Raw genomic sequence first — 18062 nt, 5'->3', positions numbered from 1 at the left:
TGGGGGGAGGGAGGGGAGAAAATTTTGGAACTCTTGCAAAATGAATTTTGAAAACTATCTTTTACATATAATTGAAAACCATTTTAAATACTATTTTTAAAATGGAGGGTTTTGTATTTGCTTCTGGAGATGCAAAGACAGTAGCCGTGCCCCCAGCAGCTATTGCCATAGTCCAAGCTGAAGGGGATGAGGGTCTGCACCAGGGTGGGGGCAGGGTCAGAGGAGAGAAGGGGCGTGTCTGAGAGATGCTGAGGTGAAATGGACCAGAGGTGAAATGAACCAGAGATGCTGCTGAGGTGAAATGGACCAGAGATGCTGCACAGGTGAAATTGACAGGCTATGGCACCCTCCTGGGTTAGGGGTAGTGAGACAGCCCAGTATTACTGGTAGGTTGGAAGCCTAAGGGACTGGGAGGTGGGCGGTACCCTTGACAGTAATAGAAAAGGGGGAGGGGAGGCTTCGGGGGAAGGAGCATGAGCTCTGTTTGGGACATGTTGAGTTTCAGATATCTGCTGGACTCCGGTTGGCGATGTCTGAAGGGCAGTGGGAGATGAGAGAGTGGAGGCCAGCAGAGGGATTGGGGCAGGAGAGGTGGAGAATCATCAGCAGAGAGATGGTCGTTAAATCCATGGAAGCTGATGATATCCCCAAGGGAAGTAGGGTTGAGGAAGAGCAGAGAGCCAGGACAGACCCCCGAGGGACACCTGCAGTTTGTGGATGTGTGTTTCCAAGGGAGAGCCACAAAAAAGCATGCTTTGAAGACCTACTGATCACTGAATGGCCAAACAAAAGATGCCATGGGGATGGAGCCGAGTTCTCCTGCGTTCTAGGAAATGAGAATGTGAGACTCCTGGGATGACTTTTATGACCTGGTGCAGAGTGAAGAAGTGAACGGAGTTGAGTGGAACCAAGCAGGGGCACACAGAAGATGCCTTTTGAGCATCAGAACTCAGACCTGGTTCTTTTTTGCTTTTCGATTCAACTCAACAAATATTTATATAGACAGTGAGGGAATATAGCTATTATTATATATAACATGATTACATTATGTATATTATAGATTATATTAGGATGTATATATATATGTGTATATCCTAATACATATAGCAACAATTTAATTCACATCCAATGACAGATTTTCCAGTTACTTCAAAGAAGGCACATGATAGGTGATTAATAAATGCTCACTGATCAACCAAAAGAATGTAAAATTTCACAGAAATTGCTTCAGACGTGGTACTGAAGAGCACCCTCTTGGCAGACAGCCCGCCGCTGTCAGGGGATTTTGCTGAACTCTTTATTACAGGACCTCCCCCCAGTCCTCAGCCACAGGCCAGTCTAAGCACTCAGGCTGGTGGTCTCCCCCACCTCTTCTGATTGGTGAGTCCTTAGCCTTGACCATCTTGCTCTCTTATGCCCAGCATGACTCAGTCTCTGCACTTTCCTCTTCTTCACCAGCTACTTTGACTCCCGTGGGCACCCTCACCCTCCTTCCCTCCCCCTTCCTCCCAGCTTTTTATGTGTCGTCTTCCCCTATTAGAATGCAAGCTTCCTGAGGGCAGGGAGGGACTGCCTTGCTTCCTTGTCTATGTATCCCCTGCACCTAGTACCTGGCACACATTAAGCACTTAATAAATGCTCTATCTATGGGAAGCATCCCGTTTTGTGTGTTTCAAAGGGGAAGGTTACATCCAGAAATTACTGTGATTTCAGAAATCAAAGGCATCTCTGTAGCCTAGACCTGACTCGGACCATCCAGCAGGGAGCAAAGGGAGATTCCTTGAGGCCTAGCAGGGAGAGGATTCAGCAAGGGTACAGCCTGGATTCAGCTGCGCCTGGCTTCCTTGTCTCTGTGCTGGCCATGTTGATCTGCTGGTCAGAGTTCTCCTGAGGGAAGAGGGGGCATTTGCACTTAGGGCACCAAGCAGCTAGGTCAGTGACCTAAGCCCTAGTCCCCTGGCCAGACAGATTCAAGACCCACTAAGGAAAATGAGCCCAGACTACATGGTGGAGGGCGTACCACCTGCAGCATCAATTCACCCTTTAGTGCATGCTCTTGCGGGGGCGGGGACAGGTGGTATCTCTGTGCATGCGTGCTTGGACACATGCACGTGTAGGCCACCAGCTTCAATTTCTGAAAAGCCTTGGCTTCTGCCTTTTCAAAACTTAAGAAAAGCAATTAGGACCCTGCTGGGCTTTGATCGGTAATCAATAAATATTTATTAAGCACCTACTGTATGCCAGGCACTGGGATACCAAAAAAGGCCTTGAGTGGGGAGGGATGATACAACAGGCAGACAACAGTATTCAAAACAAGCGAAGTACAAGATAAATGGGAAATAACCAATGGGGAGGCACTGGCGTGAAGAGGGAGTAGGGAGGGCCTCCTGTAGCAGGTGTCATTTCAGTGGGGAGGTCAGCAGTTGGAGCAGAGGAGGGAGAGCACTCCAGGCCTGGGCAGAGCCAGAGAGAAGGCCCAGAGCAGTGGAGAGATTGGAGGGTCTTATAGATGGGAGAGCCAGGAGGCAGGGGGGCACTAAGACTAAAGAGTCTCTTTGGGGAGGCAGGTGTAAAATGTCTGGAAAGGGAGGAGTGGGGGATGTTTGGAAGGGCTCTGGAGGCCAAGCAGATCATTCTGTAGTTGCTCCTGACGGTGATAGGGAGTCATCAGAATTTATTGAAGAGGAGGTGACATGGTCAGATCATTGCTGAAAACCCTTCAGTGGCTGGAGGCTGGCCTGGAGTGCGGATAGGCCTGGGGCGAGCAGACCCCTCAGCAGCAATTGCAGTAGGCCTGGTGTGAGAAGGTGAGGGTCTGCACCAGGTTGGGGCACCCTGCAGAGAGAGGCTGCAAGGGGCAAATCCCGGGCCTTGGCACCATGTTGGATGTGACAGTGGGGGGTGGGGGAAGAGTTAGCAAAGAATCCAGGGTGACTCCTAGGTTGTGACTCAAGGCAGGTGGGAGGTTGGTGTTGTAGTCACATAACAGGAAAGCAAGGCGTGGGAGAGGGTTTAGGGGAATGGACCAAACATCATGGCCTTTTGGAGGTACGTGGAGATGGGAATGTCCTTCAGGCCCCACCCAGGGGACAGCACTGGCTCTTTGTGTATGTGGGGGCTCTTCCGTGGAAGGCTGCCCGCAGTGCATTGGTGAGGGACTGCAGGGATGGCAGCTGTAACCTGGGATTGCCTGACCCTAATTTCTTCTTAAAACCCCGCAGAACCCAAGCCGGGAGCCGGCCTGAGGCGTCTGCCAGGCTTACCACTGCTGGGTTGGGCTCAGGGACCTGCGGCTCCACCCTGGGCTCCACTGGGACTGGGGTGACTGGACGTGGAGCCCTCCTTCCTGTGAGAGGGAGGAGAAGGCCAAGCATGAGCACAGGCTCCTGTGTACACCCGCCACCGGCCATCCCTCCAGAGGATGCTGCCACTGACCTGTGGGTTCCCATGCCCTCCTGCCCCCAAACATTGTTCCAAGTGCAGAGGAAAGACGGCCCTTCCTCTGTTCGTACCCTCCTCCTATCCGAATGCCCCTTAGATACCCCCTCTCTCATTTTCCTTTGTGGCTGCCTATAGATGTGTCCGGGTTTCCCCAATCCTGAGAACTTCCCCACTGGACACCACCATCCCCTCAAGCATCTCTCCCCTCCCCTATCATGGCCTACAATGGGAGCCTTCACTTTCCCCTCCCCACGTTTTAAACCCCTTACCACTCTCTTCTATCCTCATGCTCCTTGACCTCTCTCCAACCTTGGGCACCGGGGGTCACTCCTCTCTAGGTATTCAAGACACCCCCCTGCTGCTTCTCCAGATCACTCCCTCCAAGCACAGCTGTCCCCTGGGGCTCTGGTCTGAGCCCCCTCTTCTCTACTAGGCTGCTTCACTGCCATGGATCAGGTATCATCTTCTATGCAGAAGATGCCCAAATCTCCTTATCCAGCCCTGCCATTGCCCCTGACCAGCAGACTGCAGGTAGATATTAGACATTTCAGACTGGATGTCCCATAGGCCTCTTCACCTCGCCTTACCCTGCCCTCTCCCTAAGGTCTCCATTACTGTTGAGCTCCCCACCGCCCTTCTGGAGTCTGGAGTTGATAATCAGGGTGTCCCACGCCATCTCTTGGCCCCAAGCCTGGAGCACTCTCCCTTGTTATCCCTGCCTTCCTTAAGGCTTAGCTCAAACCCCCCGCTTTCTCAGCCTCTCTTTCCTGACCTCCACACTGCCTTCTCCTTCAGGTTGCCTCCAATTTACCCTGTACATTTCTTAATTAAGAGTTCATTGTCGGGGGCAGCTAGGTGGCGCAGTGGATAAAGCACTGGCCCTGGATTCAGGAGGACCTGAGTTCAAATCCGGCCTCAGACACTTGACACTTACTAGCTGTGTGACCCTGGGCAAGTCACTTAACCCCCATTGCCCCGCAAAAACAAAACAAAAAAAGTTCATTGTCTGCTGCTTCCATTATTAGACTGTGAGCTCCTTGAGGGAAGGGGAGGCAAGGGGTTGGGACAGTTCATAGTAAGTGTTGATTGACTCTCGGGCAGACTCTTCTTGCCTCCTTATTAGCTCTGGGTAACCTGGTTTCCAACCTCATCCTCCAACTGAACATGTTCTCTCCCATGTTACTCTTACTGGATTGATCCAATGGCCCTTTCTCAGCTACCTTTGACCCAGATGATCAGCTTCTCATGGATATTTCTTTGTGTGAGAGATACTGGGGAGAGAAAATCTAAACATGTCACTCCCCTGCTTACTAAACTCCAGTGGCTCCCTATTGCTTCCAGGATCAACAGAAGTTCCTCACAAGCCAACCCAGCCTATCATTCCAACCTCAGTGATGCCCCTCTCCACACTGTTCCTCGCTGCAATACTCCATCTCCCACCTCTGCACCTTTGCACTGGCCACCCACCATGTCTAGAATATTCTTCCCTTGGAATTCCTAATTCCTTCCTGGCTCAGCTCTTTCCGATTGCTCCTGTGGTTAATGCGCCTTCCCCCCATTGCCAAAATTACTCTGTGTTCATTGTGTACACAGCTGGTGCATTTTCTGATCTGATGCCTTGATGGCCACTGCCCAGGACGCTGCCAGCTACTGGAGGGCAGGAGCAGCTGCTCCATTTTTGTCCTTGTATGTTTGGTGCCTTGCCCATAGGAAGAAGCTAATCAATCCTCCTTGAGTTCCCTGAATTCTCCCTGGGCCCAGGGTCAGCATGATTGGCCTTCCACGCTGGAAACTACATGTGTGACTACACGTCACACCTGTTTGACGGGATGCACTCGTGTGTCCACGAGCACATCTCCGTGTGGTCCTTCAGACCTGTGTGAGTAGTGCCCACCTCAGCACATCCAGCCTGTGGGCAGTCTCCTGGCGCCGCTGCTCAGTGATGGGGTAAACGGACAGGATGCCCAGACCTATCAGCACCATGCTGGTGGGGACAGCTCCAATCAAGACTTTGAGGGCCACGACCACCTTGTCAGACTGTTTACAGGCGCCAGACTCATATCCTGCAAACCTGAGACAAAATCCAGTAAAGTCCATGCCCTCCGAGGGTCTGAAGCCAGATGCGCAACAATTAGGCCATAAATGAACTAGTGGTCTTAAGAGGCTAACTGGACGTCATAGGCATCTCGCTGAGATTTGGTGGGCTTGGCTGGGAGGTGGATCTAGATGGATAGACTCATTCAAAAGAAATAAGATAGAAAAATATAGTGGGATCCCCAGGGTAACATTTTGTCTGTGAGGAGACCCAGGAACCAGAGGAGAGATGGATGGGGGAGAGAAGTGGGTGATTTGGTAGAAGTGATTGTCATTGGAAGAGACCACAGACCCATTTAGACATCAAAAAGATAGACATGAAAAGTTTTGGAAGCAGATCCCAAGCCTGGCATGGAAAAATGCAGTGGGAATCCTTCTCCTCCTCCTCCTCTCTCTCTCTCTCCCCTCTTCTCCCTCACTCTCTCCTCTCTCCTAACTTTTGCCAAAGGAAGACTAGCTAATAACACCTTGACTCCTCTTACTAGGAAGAATCAATACAGAGAAGTCCTATTTCTCACCTAATTCTCACTAACTCGCTGCTGATATGCACATGCTGGGAACCCTGGGGTGACAAGCACTCTAACCCCGAGTCCTTGATGGAGTACAGCACAAGCTGGGCATAGCCCAAGAGGTGCCTTGATGTGGGGAGAGCTGTTTTCAAAGGGCTCAGAAAAAGGAGTCTAAAATGCTGCAGGGAAGCCAGGGCCTCCGAGACAGGAGATGCTCAAGAATGAGATCCTGAAGACACTGAAACAATTCCAGTGAGGGACAAAAGGGAAGTTGTCTCGAGAGACTGATGTGGGCACAGAAAGAGCTCACTGGCCAATGTGGATTTTAGAAATTGATGTCCGGAAGATGGAAGTGTGGGCAGGTAGCAAGAGCAGATGCCCAGAAGGGTGGTCTGACCCCACAAGAAAAGAGCCAGCTGTTCAGCATGAGCTCTGGCTAGCAAGGACACAAACGGCGCCAACTGCACCTGCTTGTGTCCAGAGCCAAGCCGTTGCTCAGCACCTCTGCAGCTCAGAGGCTCAGGAGTTTTCTGGGGGCGCTGAGAGCCCAAGGGACCTGCTGGTCTGGGTCTGAGGCTTGTCTTCCTCACTCATGTCCAGCTCCTTAGCAGCCAGGCCAGGCCGCCCCTTAGAGGAGGATCAGAGGAGCCAGAGGGACATTGCTTGGGCCGGAGCACAAAAAGGAAGGCTTACTTCCCTCTGACAAGGATGATAAGTGATCTGGAAATTGGACAGAAACCAAAGAGTTCAAGAGGAATCGGTCCCCAAGAAGAGCAAGGGAGCTCCCCTGCCGAGCTGCCCTGGGTGAAGTCCCATCCCGAAGCCAACTTTAGCCCCCACCAGGGACATCGGACACCATCGTCCCTCCCATTTTGACCACACTGAAAGGTCTGCAGGGTGTGGCTGAAGCAGAGGAAAAAATCCAGCTCAAGTCCCCTGGCCAGTTGAGCGTCTGAAGCCGCCTCCAAGCCCCGAGCTAGAGATCACTGATCACCCCCAGATTTCAGCAGATGCTTGGCCGAGGGTCTCACGCTATCCTTGTGGACAAGGTGGAGAGATGTGAATCCTATGATGGCGTTTGGAGCTGGGGGAATGGGCCGACCCTATCAGCAGTCAGCAGTGGTCTAGCACCACTTTGGAAGGAGGCAACCCAGGGAGGGATGGGGGGCTATTGAGAGGTGCCGAGGAGGTGCCATTGTGTCCAGAGACGTGGGTCTGGAGCCAGGAGACCTGAGTTCACATTTCAGATACTTGCTAGCCAGGTGACCCTGGGCAAGTCGCTTCACCTCTGTCTGCCTTAGTTTACTCAGCTGTAAGATGGGAATCATAATGGCACTTGCCTTGAAGGCTCACAGTAAGGATCAAAGGAGGTATTTGTGGTAAGGTGCCTAGTACCCAGCACATAGTAGGGCCTATACAAATGTTTGGCCCCTCCCCTCCCTCTGCCCTATTTAATGTTTTAATCACTGACTTGGAAGAAGGCGTGGAGGGGCCACCTGGAAGTAGGGCTTTCCCACCCTGGAGCCACCAGCAGGAACATTGGGCACCAACTGGCACCAAGAGAAGGTTGGCATTTGGGTCCAGAAAATTAAACTCACAACAGGATGGGGGCATGGGGGCACATGGCCAGGAAACTGCCTGAAAAAGATCTTGGGGTCTGAGTAAGCCACAAGCTCCATGTGAGTAACTCCTAGTCATTGATTCCAAATGGAACTATGCTACAAGATGCAGAAAGTGATGCCCTTGTCACACCTCATCTGGAGAACGTGTTCTGAGACCCCTGAAGGAAAAGGAAATGGGTCGGGGGCAGGGGGAGCTCGGGGCACGTGACAGCCATCTACCAGGACTGACCCTCTCCCCACCTCCTAGGACCGAGCTGTGTGACCCTGGGTAAGTTACTTAGCCTCTCTGGGCCTGTTTCCTCATCTGTGAAATGGGAAAAACAGGAGCACCTACTTCCCAGGGCTGTTAACGAGGACCAAATGAGCCCAAAACTAAATGTGAGCCATCTCAGGGCCGGCGGAACCATCACAGACACAGGCAAGCAGGCAAGGCCTGCCAGGGATGGCCTCCAATGCTCCCAGGAATGGGAGTAGCTGAGAGATCTTCCCAGACCCAGGCCAGGCAGGGCTCTCCCAGGGCCCGCCAGCCCCACCAGCCCTAGCTGGGCCCCAAGGCCAGATGCGGAGGAAGAGCTGCTGAGCAGACACTCAGGTTCAGGACGCCCCCCACCCCGCTCCCCTCAGGGCCCCATGACATCGGTCACTCACTCCAAACTCAGGGTGGAGATACCCAGGGCCCCGGCCCCCGACAGCTTCGTGACGAAGACGTAGGAGGAATAAAAAAGGGTTTCCAGACCCTTCAGGGGAAGTCTCCGGAGCCTGAAGTCGTCCACAACATCAGGCAGCATGGACCTGGGGACAAAGCCCACCAGACACTGTCTGTGACCCCTGGCAAGCCCGCGGCCCCGGGGGTTGGGGGGGGGGGTCAGTCCTTGGGGACAAAGCCCCCCAGGCGCTGTCCGCGACCCCCGGAGCCCGGGGCGGGAAGCGAGAGTCCTTAGCCTTCCCCCCCCCCAAAGCAACCCCCGGGCTCATAGGCTCCTCCCAGTTCCAGTCCAACCCAATCTTCCCCACTTCCCATATCCACACATCCCTTCTTCCCCTCTGTTCTCCAAGCTGCCCTGAGGTAGGCGCTGTGGAGAGCGCTCGGCCTGGAATCAGAAAGACTTGAATTCAAATCTTGCCCCCACCTTTTTTTTTGCGGGGCAATAAGAGTTAAGTGACCTGCCCAGGGTCACATAGCTAGTAAGTGTCAAGTGTCTGAGGTCGGATTTGAACTCAGGTCTTCCTGAATCTAGGGCTGGTGCTTTATCCACTGCACCACCTAGCTGCCCCAAATCTAGCCTTAAACACCTACTACCTGTGTGACCCTGGGCAAGTCACAGCACCTCAGCCTCCCTCAGTTTCCCCACCTGTAAAAATGGGGATAATAATAGGACCTCTGTCCCAGCGTGGTTGTGAGGATCACAGGAGATAATTGTAAAGTCCTTAGCACCCTGATGGGCTCTATAAATGCCTGTTCTCTCCCTCCTTTCCCTCTCCATTCCCAGGAGCGACTGCTGCCCTGAGTCAGGCCCTTGTTACCTCTCCCCGGCTCAGCTCTCGTCTCACCCTTTCTCTCCTCACAGTGCACAGAACTGCCACCATCATTGTCCTCCCAGTCTTCGCCCCCCGCCCCAAGCTTCATCCGGCTCCCCTCGGTGCAGGAGCCAACCCAATGGGTGCCATTCAGAGCCTTCACTGCCCAGCCCTCCGCAGGCTCGCCAGCTGGGTCGGTGGTCTCTACTTGCCTGGACCCTGACTGACCTCACGCCTTCTTGCCTTTCCCAAACCCTCCCTGCTGGCCCTTCTAAGGGCTGCGCCTGGACATAAACCCTGAACTCTCACCCTCCTCTGACCCGTGCGGCCTGTCCTGAGCAGGCCAGGAAAGCACACCCCGCCCCCCCAGGCGGCCGGGCCCCCAGAGGGTGGCCACATGCCCCACCCCACCCTCGGGGAGGATCCCCTCCCTGGGCCACCTACCAGGGCAGCAGGGAGGCCACAGCGATGCTGGCACCAGACGCTAAGGCCACAACGTAGGCCAAGGGGGCACTGGGAGCCGCGGCCAGTAGGAGCGCGGAGGGCACCATGACCTGTGGAAGGAGAGGGGAGCCTGTCAGAGGCTGCCAGCCTCCACCGTCGGCCAGGGCCCCCTGCACTCACGCACCCCAATCCCGTAGGCCCCCGCCTTCTTGCCGGCTCTCTGCAGGAACCATTCCCAGAATGGGGTGCTGAGGACAGCTGCTACCTGGGGGAGGGAAACCACGCTGTCAGCAGGGGCCGCTGCCCAGGGCCTCTGACCGTGACACTCCCACCCCCTCCCACCCAGTGCGCCGCGCCCCCTTACCAGTACCAGCAGCACCAGGCTCTGCACGTGGCTATGCAGGGAGGCCGCATGGGTGCAGAACAGGACAAGGTAGCTCTGCTGAACCTGCGGGCACAGGAGGACGGTGGCCATCGGGGTGGCCCCCAAGAACCAGGGGGGTTTGCCAAAGAGGATGTGAGGCCAGCTGTCCTGGCCCCCAAGCCGCTGCCCACCCCATCTCTCTGGGCGCCCGCGTTCCCTGGGCATGGTGGGCGCTGATTATTGCAGAGCACTGAGCTCCCTGGGAGGCAGGGATGGCCCCTGGCCTGGGGGCAGGCTCCCTCCGGGGCGGGGCACCCCGTTAATGTTCCTGCTTGAGGCTCCCGGTTTTCTGGGCCTTGCTAGGGAAGGAGCCCAGAACTCAGTGCTGCTGCCGGCGGGGGCTATGGGTCCTGGCTGGGGCTCTCCCCATAAGCACGACCCCGGGTCATACCGCGGAAGGCCGCCAGCAGTTACAGAAGCCCACTGGCGTGGGCACGGCTGTGGTCCCTGCAGATGAGCGGCAGCCCCGCCCTTGAGTCCCGCCCGATGACTGGCCCCAGCCCCAGCAGTGCCCAAGCCAGCCAGCGCTGAGCCGCCGCTCTCTTCCCCTTCTCTGCTGTGCCTCCGCACCCTCCCCCCCCCCCCGTGCCCACCCTCCGGCCCTGGCTGCGGCCTATGGGCCTTGGGCAAGGGCTGGCCATCCCTCCCCCCTGCGTCGGAGCTCTCCCAGGGTCAGCGGGGCCAGTCACCTGGACAGCAGCAGAGATGAACAGGAAGGAGGCCACAAGCTTCTGGTAGGGCTGATGCCGGAGGGTGAGGCCGAGCCCCTGGAAGAAGGGGACCCTCCGCTGCTCAAGGATGTAGAGAGCTGGGGGCCACACACGGACACAGGCAGCGCGTTAGGAGAGGGAGCCCGCGGGAGCCCCCGCCCCCAGCCGGAATCCCGCCCCCAGCCGCAGTCACCGTCTTCCTCCGTGGTCCCCAGGGCGAGCAGGGACGCGCACAGTGGGTAGGTTCCCGCGATGAGCCCAGCGGCGACCATGTAAAGCTGACGCTGTGGGAAGCACGGGGTCACGAGGTGGCCTGGCTGGAAGGTTGGGACCCCCTCCACATTCCCCAGCCGGTCCCCGTGGGAGCCTCTCTTCAGGGCCTATATTGCCCTCCCTCAGGCCACGAAGAAGGTCCCGTGGCCTCCAATGAACGAGGCTCCTTGTCTAGGGGAGTCACTCCCAGGCTGTCTCACCGTATGGGGAGAGATGCTGGAGGCCACAGCCAGAAGTGGGTCAGTGAGGTTGGCCTCGGGGCATTTGGGGGCCTTGTGGGCCCCGGCCACAATGAGGCCATGCGTGGTGGCTCCAATCAGCGTCCCAACCATCTCCATGGTCATCCCTGGAGTGGGGTGGGGGTGGAGGACAGAGTCACTGCTGATGAGGGGAGGGGTAGCACCTGGCCCCGCCCCTGGTCCCCCTAGCCTCGCCCCAGGGTCTCCGCCCACCTGGTCCCGCCCCAGGGTCCTCCCACCACCTGGCACCTTCACTGTCAACCAGTCGACTCTTGTTTCTCCAGTTGTCTCTTACTTTTGCTCCTTCTCCCTCTGCTCCAGCCCTCAGCCTGGGGCCGACCCTCATCCCCTCTGGCCTGGGCTATGACCAGAGCCTCTGAGGGGTCTGCCTGCCTCAGGTCTCTCCCTTTTCCCGGCCATCCTCCATGCGGATCCGATAGTGTCACCCCCTACTCAGTCCACTCCAGTGGCCCCCTTGGCCTTCGCAGCCCTTCATGACCTAGACCCCCCTTCTCCCTCCCTCCCGCCCTCTTCTTACCCCTCCCTCCCCGACAGTCCCCAAGTACAGGAGCTGCCTTTTGCCTTTCTTGGTCTCTGTAGTGCTTGGCACACAGTAGACTCTTAACTGTTTATTGACTGCCTGCGATGTCAGGGGGGCCCTGCACGCCTCCGAGCCTGTTTCCCCCATTTCTGTGCCCCCTGCCCTGCCTGCCCGGGCTTCCTGGAGAGGGCCCAGCCCAGGCATCTCTTAACTCACGATAGGCAGTGGCCGAATCTCTCTCCTGCTGGTTCTGAGTGAGGAACATGGTAAGGGCACAGAATGGGACCTGCTGCAGCTGCAAGAAGAGGATGCGTCAGCGACATGGACAGGCCTTGGCTCCCTTCGGAGGATCCTCTTCCTGCCCTGCCCGACAGCCACTGTCCCTTGGCTTGGTCTCTTCTGCAGGCACGGGGTGGTCAGTGGGCAGGCACCGGTGTGGGGGCGTGTTCAGTGGGCAGGCGCCAGGTGCGGGGGGGGTGTCAGTGGGCAGGTGCCAGGTGTGTGTGGGGGGGTCAGTGGGCAGGTACCAGGTGTGGGGACTCACCGTGGAGAGGGCCTGGAAGAGGCAGTAGAAAGCTCCGTACCAGAGACCCCGCAGATGGGTGATGGGGGGTAGGAACCACAGAAGGAAGTAGGTGAGGGCCAGGAAAGGCGAGCAGCCCAGGATCCTGGGGCAGGGCGGGAAGGGGGTGAGCCCAGACTGGCTCCCTCAGGAATGACCCTCCCTCCCCCAGCCCTGTCCCTTCTCTCACAGGCAGGAGACACCCAGGCTGCCCATGCCTATGACCCCAAGGATGCCTGAACCACTGGGACTCACCAGGGCGTGAGGCGGCCCAGGCGCGTCCATGGGCTCCGGCTGATGAGAAATCCAGCCGCGGGGTCAGCCGCAGCCCCGGAGAGCTTACCCACAAACAGGATGAGCGAGGCTTGAGCTGCAGGGATCTGGGGCCAAAGAAGAAGAGGAGTAAGTACGGGGACAGCTCCAGGTCCATGGCCAGCCCCACCATCCCCTGGCCCGCCGTGCACAAGGGTGCGCATGCCCACGCCCACGCCCATCCCGGCAGACCCCAGCCACAGTCCCTGGCCCTTTGGAGGCCACTCTGAGGTAGAGGGAGGAGGGTGAGGGGGGGGGGAAGGCAGACAGGGAGGAGAGGATGAAGGGAGGACGGGAGGAAGGCCTCACCCTGGCTACATCGAGCAGGAAGAGCTGCAGGTAGAAGGCTGCAGCACTGGAGGCTGCCTGATTGGGGGCCCCACCGATGCTGTAACAGAGCTTAGAGACCACCGAGAGGTGCTCAGCAGGACTGCCCTGGGGAAAGACAAATGTCACCAGGCCCCTCAGCCTTGGACCCCCCTCCTCCTTATCACAGGGTCACACTTTCAGAGCTAGAGGAACTCTGGAGGGGGAAACTGAGGCTTGGGGGCAAAGAAGGGATTTGTCCCAGGTCCTGGGACCACCTTTCCACTGTCTCACTGTCCCTTGCTTGTGTCCACTGTTTGTTAAGCCCGGACAGGCTCCGGGGTACAAAGACAAGAGCAATTACAGTGGCCCCTCCTGGGGAAGGACTTCAAGGGGTGCCACAATCAGACCTGGGCATTAGGGGGAGGGGCCTAGGTTATTGCTGTAGTTCTGACCCATTGTGGGGGGACACAGTACCTGTGTTCGCATCGGAAGGGCTGACCCCTGACAATAGATTGGCCTGGTCTGCATGAGGGTAGGGCAGAGCAGGGAGCAGGGGGCGTGGGGAAGATGCCAGGAAGCCCACGTGGGCTGGATGTCAGGAAGGGGCATTCAACGGTGGGCTGTCCTAGAATAGGAGAGGCTGCCATGGAAGGTGGAGGGCTCCCCTCCCTGGAGCTTCAAGCAGAGAAAAGAGAGCTCCCGGGGGGATTGTGTAGACAGTTCTGGGGCAGAGTGGGGGTGAGCCGGAAGTGCCTGAGGTCCCCACCATCTCAGAGATTTCTGAGCGAAGAGAGACATAGGATGGGAGGTAAGTGGAAGAATTGACAAGACTAAGTGACTGACTGGGGATGGGGAGAATGGGGGTATGTGAGGATGACCACTAGGAAGCTGTGGACCTGGGGGAGACAGGGGCAGAGTGGTGCAAGGTTTGCCATCTCCAGAGCATCCCTCACGGGCCCTGGCAGGATGGTAGGTGAGCTGGGGACCTGGGGTTCAGGAGGGGTCTTGGGGCGAAGACAGCAGGGAGTCTGTGAGAGTGGCCCCTGGGTGCTGGCCTAAGATTTCCCTCACAGTGCAGATGCCACCAGGGACAGACCTCTATACTGTCCCTTCTCTCATGTGAGCTGTACCTTCAAAGGGGCCTTCTGGAGACAATGCCAGAAGCAATGGGCAGAGAGGGAGGTTGCTGCCTGGGCCTGGGGGTGCTTTCTCCTGACTCTCCTACGTTTACTCTGCAGTGGCCTGACCAAGGACTTGGGGGCAGGAAGGGTTAATGGGCCAAGTCCACTTGGTATGGACCTTTGGATGGTTTGTGTTTTCTTGTCTGGAGATTTCCCGCAGAGGAATGCCAGTTTCCTGGGAGCAGGGAGCGGCTTCCGTCTTGCCTTTGGAGCCCTCGTGCCTAGCCCTGTGCCTGCAACACAGGAGGAATTTACTAAAAGCTAAATAAACGGGATGGATTGAATTGAATGGAAGGTCTCACTTGGTTCACAGCACACTGAGCCGGCACCGCCCCCACTGAGTTATGGATATCCTGGGCTCTAGAACCCTCGGGTCCTAGGACTGTCCCCAGCACCTGGTGTCTCACTGGAACCTCAAGGACAGACAGGAGGCCAACCTGCCTAGCTGGGGCATTCCTCCCTCAGCCTAACCTTGCTAGTGCTCCCGGTGTGTAGGTGTCTGCGCATGTGTGTGCGAGAGTGTGCGAGGATGTATGTGAGTGTAGTAAGATGCCAGGCAAGGTAACTGCTCAAGCAGAGGCTGGATGCCAAGTCAGCATGTGTGTCGGGAGTGAGCCTGGCCTAAGACGCTTCCTTTCCAGTGAACTTGGGATTCCAAGAAGGTCTAGGAGCTGTCCTAGCCCCTGTCAACAGTCTTGGGAGGCCCAGCCCTGAGGAAAGGAAGAAGGGACTGGGGTGGGGGTGGGGGGGAGCAGCTAGTGGCCCCACCCGGCAGCCTGAGCTCCCTCCCTGGGCCCCCAGATAGAAGCTTATCGCGCTGCTCACCCTCACACTTCCTCAGAGTCGTGGATAGCCAAGTCATGGAGAGTGGGCCGGCCAGACATGTTGGCAGGGACAGCTCCCCCACCCCCACCCCCCGGGCAGCGGGTGCTGGAGGAACCTGGAGCCAAGGCCGAGGGGCTGACGGATGGGTGACCAGGTGAAGCCAGCACTGGACAGCGCTGCCCGCCCGGGGAGGAGGAGGACCTCACCGGTAGCGGTAGCCCGGGCCCCGAGGGCTGATTTCAGCCGAATGTTTGGAAGAATTTCCCCGCTTAGGAGCGCTGCCCCTGAGCGGGCCAGGAGAGCAGCCTCCGGCTGCGGTGAGTCCCCCCACTAGCTGGAGACTGCCCAGAAGGGAGCTGGACCAAACACTAATCTCCCTCCCCGATCCTGGACTCCGCTCCCAGTCCTCCCTGCCTTCACCTGAGGGGGCTCCTCCTCCTTCTCTAGGGGCTGGGGGCTGGGGCCCGGCGTGGAAGTTGCCATCCAGCCGCCGCCGCTGCCTCGGTATCCTCTACCGTCGCTGCCACCTGGAACACCAGCTCCTCTTCTGGATCTGAGCTTCGGGGTAGGGCTGGAGAGGGCGGGGCAGGAGGGGGCTGGAGGACTCCCCGGTGTGTTCTAAAGAGGAAGAGGCTGTCCGGGGTGGGGCTAGGGCTGGGGCTGGGGAGCTCTCAGATCCCAGGAGGGCGGTCTTGGCTCACCCTTTGCTTGCTGTGTGACCTTGGGCATACCTTGCCCTTTCTGGGCCTTAAGTTTTGGGAAGGGAGAGCCAGAACCTGGTCCAGCCCCGGGATGGGTGCTTCAGCCGTGCCCCAGATCGGCGGCAGTCGGATGCCAGCCGCTTCGCTCACAGCCTCTGGTCCTCAGCTTAAGACCCGGGAAGGGCAAGCTCTGGTCAGGGATGGAGTGAATGCCCCTGATCAGGCCGGGCTGAGAAGAACCCATGTTTGAGTCTGGAAAATCGAATCGAACAGATTTTCAACAGAAAGTGAATGACTTTTTCAAGCCATATTAAGCGCCTAGACCGTGCCAGGCCCCGAGAGTACCTACCCAACTCCAAAGCAGTCTGGCCCACAGGGAGATAGCATTCTCCCGGGCTAGACTGCGCACCGGGAGGGGGAAGGGAGGAGGGGGATGGGCGGGGGAGAGGGGGGATGGGCAGGGGGAGACGGGAGGGGGGCACTTTGGTCTAGGAAGTCATTTTCCTTACTCCTTCGAACCTTCTCTGAGACTCGCTGCCATTTCCCGAGTTGCGGCATTTCCCCTGACTGTCCCCCCTGCCTGGGAAGCGGCCCCTCCTCATTTCCACCTCCTAGATTTCCCGGCATCTTAAAAGAAGAATAACAATAACAATAACTTTTTTTTTTAACAGGTCAAATCCAGCTTCCAAAACCCAGGGTTTCCCTGGGCTAGTCACTCGATCGGTTTGCCTTAGTTGCCTCAACTGTAAAATGGGATCGGAAGAGCGCCTCGGGCGCAGGGTTGTTGGGAGGGTCATTTGAAATCACCTTCGTAAAAGCATTGCGCTCAGTGCCAGGCACACCGGAAGTGCCCCGTGCGCGCCTCTTCTCTTCCTCCTGCCCTTGGGTCTCCAGTGAAACCCAGCATCTTCAGGAATCCTCCCCAACCCGAGGCAGGCAGGAGGATGGCGACGGGGCAGACAGCGGCCTGCACTGCTCCCCTACGTGGCCACTTTTCTGCCACTTGCAGGCTCCTTCCCAGAGAAAACAGGAACCCCACAAAATGGAGCATCCTGCGGGCTTTGCTGTCATCGTTCTGTCCGCCAAGAACAGCCCTAGCCCTTCTCTCTCTTCCCCCAGCATTGAGAATGTTTTTGTTTTAATTTTCAGTCCTCAGCTTCCTTTGGTCCCTCTCACCCTCCATCCTGTCGCAGTTCATTTGGAGCTATTGCAGCTCCGATGTTCTTTTGACAAGACCTGCCCCGCTGAAGGTCATTTCCTGACCCCACTTCCCTCCTCTGTCCATTTCTTTTTAAAATCTAAGGTGGTTGCTTCGACCCAGCAATACCACTACTAGGTCTGTATCCCCAAGTGATCATACAAAAGGGAAAAGGCCCCACATGGACAAAAATATTCATAGCTGCTCTCTTTGTGGAGGCAAAGAACTGGAAATTGAGGGGTTGCCCATCAACTGGGGAATGGCTGAACAAGCTGTGGTATGTGAATGTCACGAAATACTATTGTGCTGTTAGAAACGATGAGCAGGAGGAGTTCAGAGAAACCTGGAAGGACTTACATGAACTGATGCTGAATGAAGCAAGCAGAACCAGGAGAACATTGTACACAGTAACAGCAACATTTGTGATGACCAGCTGTGATATACTTAGTTAGCTCTTCTCAGCAGTGCAATGATCCAAGACAATTCCAAAAGACTGATGGTGGAAAATACCCTCCACATCCAGAAAAAGGACTGTGGAATCTGGATGCAGATTGAAGCAGACTAGTTTCACTTTTGTTTTTGCTTTTCTGTTACTGTTATTTATCCTTTCTGGCAGTTTTTCCCCATTTTTGTTCTGATCCTTCTCTTACAGCATGACTAATGTAGAAACGTTTAACACAACTGAAATGTAGAACCTATATACATTGTTTGCTGGCTTTGGGTGGAAGGAGGGAAGGGAGGGTGGGATAAAAATTTGAAACTCAAATATCTTTACATGTAATTGGAAAAAAATTAAAAACAAAATTTTTAAAAATGTAAAAAAAAAAATCTAAGGTGAGTTCCCTGTACGTCCACATCTCTACAGACATGTCACCCTCTTCCCTCATTGGGATGATTCTTCCCCTTTGGGTCTTGGCATTTTTTCTCTCTTCTGGGCTCAGTTCCCTGAAGGTCCGAGGCATCCTACCCACCCTGTCTCTGAGCTCTTTGAAATGTACAGGTTGCCCATCAGACTGTGCCTGAATTTTCTCCTTGTCTATCATAACCTCAAAGTTGGTTTCCCCAGGGATTTCACCATTACCCTCCCCACCCCTCCAGAGCCAGCTAAGCGTGGGATCCAGGTCCTTTCTTTCTGTTCCAGTGTTCAACTAGGTAAAGT

At 56.3% G+C, this 18062-nt stretch overlaps 1 protein-coding gene and 2 long non-coding RNA genes across 6 annotated transcripts; 2 read left to right on the top strand and 1 right to left on the bottom strand.

Moving 5' to 3' along the window:
- Positions 1–1932: 1932 nt before the first annotated feature.
- Positions 1933–15562, bottom strand: MFSD2B (major facilitator superfamily domain containing 2B). 4 transcript variants are annotated; one of them, XM_043985653.1, is made up of 15 exons: positions 15425–15562; positions 12999–13124; positions 12633–12757; positions 12360–12483; positions 12032–12110; positions 11236–11381; positions 10956–11046; positions 10742–10860; positions 9993–10076; positions 9813–9893; positions 9629–9738; positions 8315–8458; positions 5336–5512; positions 3264–3346; positions 1933–2835 (listed from the first exon to the last, which is right to left on the bottom strand). In XM_043985653.1, exons 1-14 carry the CDS (start codon positions 15485–15487, stop codon positions 3280–3282), a joined length of 1536 nt encoding a protein of 511 aa, XP_043841588.1. In that variant the 5' UTR covers positions 15488–15562; the 3' UTR covers positions 1933–2835; positions 3264–3279. The 4 variants fall into 4 exon arrangements, with proteins under 4 accessions (XP_043841588.1, XP_043841589.1, XP_043841587.1 ...); XM_043985654.1 differs by having other exon boundaries at positions 1933–2794; XM_043985652.1 differs by having other exon boundaries at positions 1933–3346.
- LOC122741844 lies at positions 10818–12711 on the top strand. Its single transcript, XR_006354880.1, has 3 exons — positions 10818–11001; positions 12037–12230; positions 12570–12711. It is a non-coding gene; the product is annotated as an uncharacterized LOC122741844 (long non-coding RNA).
- On the top strand, positions 14649–17102 carry LOC122741843. The gene is made up of 3 exons (XR_006354879.1): positions 14649–15321; positions 15452–15569; positions 16377–17102. It is a non-coding gene; the product is annotated as an uncharacterized LOC122741843 (long non-coding RNA).
- The last annotated feature ends 960 nt before the right edge of the window (positions 17103–18062 follow it).

Source organism: Dromiciops gliroides, chromosome 2 (assembly GCF_019393635.1).
Source record: "Dromiciops gliroides isolate mDroGli1 chromosome 2, mDroGli1.pri, whole genome shotgun sequence".
NCBI classification, from domain to species: domain Eukaryota; kingdom Metazoa; phylum Chordata; class Mammalia; order Microbiotheria; family Microbiotheriidae; genus Dromiciops; species Dromiciops gliroides.
This window is presented reverse-complemented; position numbering and strand designations above follow the sequence as displayed.